This window comes from Mesoplodon bidens (assembly GCF_964165515.1).
Source record: "Mesoplodon bidens genome assembly, chromosome: 11".
Lineage (NCBI taxonomy): Eukaryota > Metazoa > Chordata > Mammalia > Artiodactyla > Ziphiidae > Mesoplodon > Mesoplodon bidens.
Window position 1 is genome coordinate 16,684,794 of NC_138167.1, and position 8,356 is coordinate 16,693,149.

Below are 8,356 nucleotides of genomic sequence, written 5' to 3' on the forward strand. Positions count from 1 at the left end.
TATGCTTACACTATACAATTTGAGAAAAAATAAAATTCAATATTTAAAAATAAACAACAGAACGAAACAAAACTAAGCAGTTTTTGTCTCAGGCTTCTTACCTGGTGCAGTTAAAAAAAAATCAAAGAGAGAGAGAGAGAGAGAAAGAGAGAGAGAGAGAGAGAGAGAGAGAGAGAAAGGAAAAACACAATTTTGGGGCCCCCTGCCCATTCTATCACATTTCAAGAGTGAACAATAGAAACAGAGACAACTGTGGTGTCACCCGCTAAGTATTTCATAAAGCATCGTTCCTTGGTCCACTTTCATATTCAAGGTCTATTACTATTAATGTAATTCTTGGGTTTCAAATTGAGAGAAATGAGAGCATTTCCCCTACATAACTTAAGGCTATCTCCGCGAATACCGCATGGATGAAACAAGTGAGCCAAGAACCCTCCACCTTGTGTGTTACTGTTTATTGACACAGAAAGTGCTGCTGTTGGAATAGGCATATCATTTAGTGCATTAAGATAAAGAAGGACAAATTATTGTGTTCCAGCTCTGTTTCAGTCTGTGCCCTGTAGAAACTCTTCAACATCTTATCAAAGACTTTCTGGGGGTTCTGTTGTTGTCAGGATTCCGACGTGTTCTGATTTCCTTCTGGAGTCATAAATTGCACCTTGGGCACCATGAGGGATGAATTGTTCCGGCGGATGGAATTATTCCTCCTCATGGAATTGTTTCTTCTCATGGAATTGCGCTTCCTCAGAGAATTCTGGTGGGACAGTTCACTCTTCTGGAGGGTCTGGATAAGAATGGAAGGCTTTTCGTCCAGCTCTCGGGCGCTGCACCTCGGAGCCGCTACTTTCACGGTGTTGCCAAATTTGGAGTAATCCACGGAATACACGCCTTCCTCCTCGGTTACGATGGACACGAAGCGATGGCCCCATTGGATCTCCTCAGCGATGTAGGAGGTTCTCGCTTGGGTGGTAATGCCAGTAGTTTCGACCACTCCTTCCAGAATCACGATGACCTCCAGGTCTTGGTTGGCAAGGTCGGTGGCGGAGATATCATACAAGGGGCTGCGCTTGTCAATCACGTGGCAGATGATCAAAGGGGCCACCAGAAAAATGTTATTACTCTCAAGGGGGTTATCAACGGGAATGTCTAGTTGGTGAATAGGCACCACCTCCCCTTCGGGTGTCGTGGTTTTCTTGACCACCTGGATGCGCACTGATGCACTAATGATCATGCTTTTCCTTAGGTCGCCCACGCGGAACATGAAACACAGTTTGCCATTTCGGACTGCGATCACCGCATGGCGGCTGAAAATCAAGGTTTCCGCCCTTCTGTGAGCCTGGGCTGTTTTCATGAATATGCAGCCCAACATGACTGCATTGATGATCAAACCCACAATGTTCTGGAGAATCAGGACTGTGATGGCCAGAGGGCATTCCTCTGTCATCATTCTCCCGCCAAACCCAATTGTCACTTGAACTTCAATGGAGAAGAGGAAAGCAGAGGTGAAAGACCTGTAAGAAATGAGACCAGAAAACAATGCCATTGGATCAGATTATGAATCACGAAATAACAGGCTAAGTTGAATTTTACGTTTTCTTCCTCCAAAGGCTATTTAAAAAAAAATTTATTAAAGTATAGTTGCTTTACAATGTCATGTTAGTTGTTTCAGGTGTACAGCAAAGTGAAGTATATATATATGTGTATACACACACACACACACACACACACATATTCTTTTTCAGATTCTTTCCATTACAGGTTATTATAAGATATTGAGTAGAGTTCCCTGGGCTATACAGTAGGTCCTTTTTGGTTATCCATTTTATATATAGTAGTGTGTATACGTTAATCCCAAACTCCTTATTTATCCCTCCCTCACCCTTTCCCCTTTGGTAACCATAAGTTTGTTTCCTATGTCTGTGACTCTATTTCTGTTTTGTAAATAAGTTCATTTCTATCATTTTTTAAGATTCCACATATAAGGGATATCACGTGATATTTGTCTTTCTCTGTCTGATTTACTTCATTTAGTATGATAATCTGTAGGTCCATCCATGTTGCTGCAAATGCCATTATTTCATTCTTTTTATGGCCGAGTAATATTCCATTGTGTGTATATATCTATCTAGATATAGATAAAGATATAGATATATACACACCACATCTTCTTTATCCATTCACTTGTTGATGTCCAAAGGCTATTTTTTAAAAAATATTTATTTATTTATTATCTTTGGCTGCATTGGGTCTTCATTGCTGCACGCGGGCTTTCTCTAGCTGCGGTGAGCAGGGGCTACTCTTTGCTGCAGTGCGTGGGTTTCTCATCATGGTGGCTTCTCTTGTTGCAGAGCATGGGCTTTAGAGCGCAGGCTCAGTAGTTGTGGTGCATGGGCTCAGTTGCTCCATGGCATGTGGCATCTTTCCGGACCAGGGGTCAAACCCATGTCCCCTGCACTGGCAGGCAGATTCTTAACCACTGCGCCACCAGGGAAGTCCCAGGTCCAAAGGCTGTTAAAGGCTTTTAGAAAGGCTCTCCAACTTAATGTATCAAATGTCCAGTTCTAAACACAAGCACTTGTTCATTCTCTCCCTCTCTCTCTCTCTCTACATGCATCTACCTCCAGGTTTCTGGGATACACTTCTATTAATGTTTTCAAATCATGTAATGATTGGCCTGTTTATGTGAAAACATTAAAATAATACCTAGACATTTATATTTATAGGCTTATTTTACTTTGAGAAATTTTCTTCCAGGTTGATGTCTATTATTTATTGCCTGTCTGTGTTTAAGTGACTTGAGTCATATGGGAAGTACTGAGTAATACGTGAACTTTTTATTATTTACAACCTTTAAAGTTGTACTCCCTAACAAACACTGATTGTGTACCTTATAAGAGAAAGCACAGTGCTAAAGAGTGGTACAAAGCACATCATTCAAAAATACTAGTATTTTTAATTGAAAAAAACCATGTTGTGCCATTTGGAATGAAACATGTTTTCTTACTGATTGTCTCATTTTATCCTCTAAGAGATCTAGAGAATACTGAAGTTATTAAAGGAAGGATTTGAGGTAGAGATAGATAAGTGACTGTGTCAAGATTACATAATTAATAAGAACATGAATTTTCTTAATTCTGGCCTAGTCTCTGAAAGAAGCACAGAGAAGGGGCCAACAAGTGTCAGGGTTTTCTTGGGGAGCTTTTTCAAACTGCACTCTCTTCCTTATCTCAGTGTAAACCCTGATTTGGTAGTTTAGGGTGGACCTGGATAAAACTTTTGAAAAGTTTGCAGATAATTCTGTTTTATCTCCCCTGATTGAGAAGCACCACATTTGGTTATTCTTATCACTGAAATTATTCATTTAACTACATATCCTACACTGCTGTGGTTTCTTAATAGAAACAGTCATAGTCTTGTGTTTGCCCTATACCCCAACTTCAAACTTTTCTAATTTTATAGGCGAGACCATCTGTCAAAGTATTAGCTGTGTATTAATGCCACACACAATGAGAGACCAAATATTAAATATTTGAATACTAAGTTAAGTACTGCTCTTTGTCAGGGCACCGTGAATGGTAGGCAAGCACAAGCAGGTGATTTTTTTCTATTCAGGTTCATAATCAGGGATTTTTATTTTTTATTTTTTTAATTGAAACATAGTTGATTCTTTTAATTAACTTTTAAATGGAGTGTGAAAATTGCCTTTCTTACCCCTTTTGTTGCTAAAACGATTCATGAAAAGCAATGATTGCTTTTTGCACTAGCTACACATGAGCTAATACTGAATGATCCAAAAACATGGCAAAGAATAAGGAAAGACTGCAGTGAAGGGGCACAGATACAGCACTGATGTCTAATTATACATGCTTCAGGTAGCAGCGTAATGATGAATATGCTCAGATGTTTCATTTTAACGGCTTAAGATATCATTCATGTGCCATATTGTGTATGTTGTTTATTTTATGAAAGATCTTACTTCCAAACATTATACTGTGCAGGACCCAGCCTTTTATGAACACCTGTCATGCTAAACAACCTCAAGAGATGAAAGTGTTTAACTGCTCATTTGTTCTTCTACAGAGGGAGTGAGGCTGAATTAGAAGAGGAAATATGTTGGTTTATTTTCTGACTCATGTTAGAAAGTCATCCACATGAAAGGGAAAGTGAGCCAGCCTGGAAGGAGAATGTTAAATGTTATTTGGATACACTGGAGAATATTCATTATAATCAGTTGTTTTCGGTTCTGATGACAAGGTGAGACACTGAACTTAGGAAAGGAAAGGAAAGGAAATGCAAAGAATTAGACATATTATTAATCATCCTTTAAATCCCCTTTGGGAGAGAATAGAGATTTTTCTGTTTCAATTTTTTTTTTTTTTTTTTTTGGTGAAAAAGTATTATGTACGGTTGGTTAAGATTAAATTGTATGTTGCATTGAAGTATAAATAGTACCACAATGTTAACATAAAACCAGTAAGATTTTAACCTTACAAGATGTCCAATAATATTTTTTTAGGTAAGAAGCGCAATTTAAAATGCTAAGATTAAATCAACTATATTTTAATAAAAAAATTTTAAAAAAGAAATATGCTTTAGAGAATCACCTAATGAAAAATAAATAAATAAAATGCTAAAACTGTCATACTGATAAATTCAAGTGTGTCTCCTTGTATCTGCGATGCCATTTCTCATAGTGAATTGAATGTTCAAACCAGCAGGAATCCATCAGGGGGATAAACATGCCTCAGAACACCTCTTGTTGAACAATAACAGCTAGCAGTAAAACAGCTTTTAATAACCAATGCACTCTGTCAAGTTCTTTTACAAAATCATTGAAAATATCTCACTTTTGATGACATATCTTTAATAAATTGCTTAATGACTTTTTTCCCACAGGAAAAGCCAATATATTTGTCTTGTGAATAAAATCTGTCCTTTATTTTTCTGAGGTTTATCATTTCTGTTTCTTTTATCTCTTTTTATGTGTATCTACTTCATGTTTATTAAAAATGTACCTTGATAGGAAAATGATTCACCAACATCAGTGCCAATAAATTTCTTAAAGAGAAATATTATAGATAATGATATCTGACCTACATATACCTGTTAAACACAGTATTTTGTTCCTTTATATTTGGTGTACTGATGATCACCTACATTCTTCACCTATATTTTCTTTGAGACAAAAGTTTGTGGCAAGTTTAAGACGAGAAAACAATATCTAACTCGATGGTAAAGGCAATGGATCTATTCAATTTGTTTTTCTCCTCAGAATCTGAGCTGAAATCTGTGGCATGTGATCTCTACAACAAATACCGCAACCTCCCTTGATAATCTGGCATTGCAACTATTCAGGGAATGGAAGGATGGACAAGTTTACAGTCTGAGTTTCTGCTTCTTTTCAGGGTTATCAAAGGTCTTATTCTTTACAGTTTCCTGGAAGAATCGTGCTTGCTCAGTTGCTTTGCTTTATGAATTATGTGAATTTGGAATATTATTGAGAAAAGGTCCTGGAAAAGTTGCTAGTATAACTACTAATGTTTCGCTGCAGAGTGCATATTTTTGCAATTGATATTACCTATTTCCATCTTCCAACAAAACAAGAGACAAATCACTCCAAGTAAATGTTCTTAGGCCATGTGAAACTATGAGAGGAGAATCACTGAAATCAAATTCACTTTACTTATCTTTGAAATATTTACGATATAAGAGAAAAAAGCAAAATTAGGGCAATCTAAGAGCTGTCTTCCTATCCTACTAAAACTTTTAGAGAAAACAACACTAAGTCACTTCTACATAATCTCTTCCATTAAAAATTTGGACCAATCTCCATTAAAAATAATTTTTTTCTAGTTCTGAATCTTAGCATAACTTCTAATTTTGGAATTCAATGCAAGCAATCAGCTATTTAAGATAATCTTGATAAAGAAGGGCTTATGTTTACTTCATTTCTGGTGGATTAAAAAAAATTTTTTTTATCTAGAACACCTCTTACCAGTGTTTTCCCATTTTTCTAATTATTTCTGAAAATGTCACTGGTAAGAGAAGTTGTGGAAAAACATTACTAGCATTTGCACAATATTTTTTTTGATCAGGGATATTGCCTTGTGGATACTGGAACTATGGACAGCAGCTTTTTCAGACTGAAAACTCAGTATGTGGTTTTTTTTGAGGAAGGCGCTCTGTGGAATCCTTTGAACCACAACCATTTTTAAATAACTGGTATAATATTTTCAAGGCCAGCTCAAAGGATTGAAGTGCTACATTTTCAAAGACTCGTCATCCATAAAGCTGCCTCTGAAAAGATTTTTAATACATTGGATTGGTTTTGTTGTTGTTGCTTTTGTTATATTTTTACTTTTTTTGCTTCTGAAGGTACTGAAACAAACTCTTTAGTTCACTTGAAACAAAATAACAGTGAAGAGAGAAAGGACAGTTGCATCTTTTTTTCTGTACTGTTTTCCACCCCTGCCTCATCCCGCTGCATTCTTACCTGACATTAGTCACACACACGGTGGACTCCAAGCCACTTTTCTCCATCCCACTTTTCTCCATGTAAGCATAGATGTCCCCGTGGGCAAAGGCCACCAGCCACCACATGATGGCGAAGAGCAGCCAGCTGCAGAGGAACGACATGGTAAAGATGACCAGGGTGTGGCGCCATTTCAGGTCCACCAAGGTAGTGAAGATGTCCTGGAGGAAGCGTCCTTGCTCCCGAATGTTCTTGTGCGCCAGGTTGCAGGCCCCGCTCTTGGCGATGAAGCGGGCCTTGGGCAGGCGGTCCCTGATGCGCGGTTTGCGCAAGTTCTCCGCGGCGATGCGCGCCAGCACATACTCCTCGGGGATGATGCTCTTTCTGGCCAACATCGTCCCGTCACCATAGCCAGCCTATGCACCTGTCTCCGACCTGCCTCTCCTCCCCTCGAGACCCGTCCTGCAGGAGGGAAACGAAGATTAAAAACGTTTCCCCCTATTTTCCTCACCTCTTCAGTCCTTGCATGTAGGGGTGTGTCTATACATTCCAGGTGACGTGCAAAGCTTATTAATCTAAACACGAGCCTAGTTAGTGCTTGAGTCCTTGGATCCCGGAAAAATTACTTGATCTGAACCAGAACTGTTTTAATATTCCTTATCGTTTTGAACACATAAGAGCACAGCCTTAGTTAAACAAAACCAAGAGCCTTCCTGTAAACAGCAGCCTCAGTGATAATTCTGAAATTACCCACGTCTGTAGATTAGTGCAAGGATACCAGCACGCGACGTCTATGAGGAAAATTAAGGATCTATTTACTAAACTATTCACATGATGTAGCAACATTAAAAGTAAAGAGGGGAAATTCTCTTTCTGTTATTTTAAGAAATAGGCAAAGGCCGTGAGCTCCTGCGCAGTATAAATGTCTTGTAATTCGACAAAATAATAATAAGCAATGTGCTATGTAACCTGAAAATTACGTAGAGGTATTTTAAATTTGGAAGAAGTGTGAGTTGCATTTTTTTTTTAATCCCACTGGAACTCATAATGTAATAGCTTGAAAACTTCTTGACGACGAAGGGATCAAACATACAAGTTGCAGGAAAAACCCCGGATAATAGCCTGCGGGCTACGGATAGAGTCAATTAAAAGTGTGTGCCCCGAAATTCCATCCGACGCTGTCAACCTCGCCCGTGTTCTGCATTTTCAATCGTTTGCGGGGACGCATTCAGCCTCCCCCTCCCCTCCGCTTAGAGGAGCGTTGAAACTTACAGACTCTGGCGAGCGAGAGCCGCGGCCGCACCTCCCCGCACACGCCGGCCGACCGCGGGCGGGTCCCTCGCTGTCCCATCTCCGGGCGAGGGAGCGGGGACCGCGACTGCCGAAGGGACAGATCCGGGGGCCGCGCGTCCTAGGGAGAAGAGTTAAAATAATAAAAGGTGCAGTTGAATCTGAACGCGGGGAGGGCTGGAGGAAGGGGGATGGGTGTCGCTCTTCCCCTCCCCCTGCTCGGCTCTATCCCTTGGCCGCTGCCGACGGCGGAGGAGAGGCTTGGGGAGAGGAGCTGGGGCGTGATGCTCCACAAATCAGCCTCCCACTTCGGGCTTTGACGCGCGCGAGACCTCTGAGGCCGAAATTGCAGAGATGAGGGAGGGAGGGGGTGGGGGAGAGGCGAGTCCCGGGGAGGTAGGGAGCCCGCAAGAGGGAGGGGCGACGGGGGGTGGAGGGCGGGGCCTGTAGAACCAGCCCTTTTCCCAGTAGCTGCGACCCCCTGCAGCCAGCGTGACACGCATGTCTTTAAAAGGCTCCCAGCTCCGGGGAGTTCACTGACGTAAAGAGATTTTTTTTTTTTTTAAACCTGGGTAGATAACTGTGCTACTTCAG

At 40.4% G+C, this 8,356-nt stretch overlaps 1 protein-coding gene across 1 annotated transcript; it reads right to left on the reverse strand.

Moving 5' to 3' along the window:
* Positions 1-440: 440 nt before the first annotated feature.
* Positions 441-8,141, reverse strand: KCNJ8 (potassium inwardly rectifying channel subfamily J member 8). Its single transcript, XM_081249505.1, has 3 exons — positions 7,745-8,141; positions 6,494-6,934; positions 441-1,511 (listed from the first exon to the last, which is right to left on the reverse strand). Exons 2-3 carry the CDS (start codon positions 6,865-6,867, stop codon positions 611-613), a joined length of 1,275 nt encoding a protein of 424 aa, XP_081105631.1. The 5' UTR covers positions 6,868-6,934; positions 7,745-8,141; the 3' UTR covers positions 441-610.
* Positions 8,142-8,356: the final 215 nt, after the last annotated feature.

Coding starts and splice junctions, on each gene's coding strand:
- KCNJ8 (XM_081249505.1), bottom strand. CDS start 6,867: ATGTTGGCCAGAAAGAGCATCATCCCCGAGGAGTATGTGCTGGCGCGC. Junction 1,512..6,493: donor GTGTGTGTGACTAATGTCAG/GTAAGAATGCAG, acceptor CATTTCTTACAG/GTCTTTCACCTCTGCTTTCC.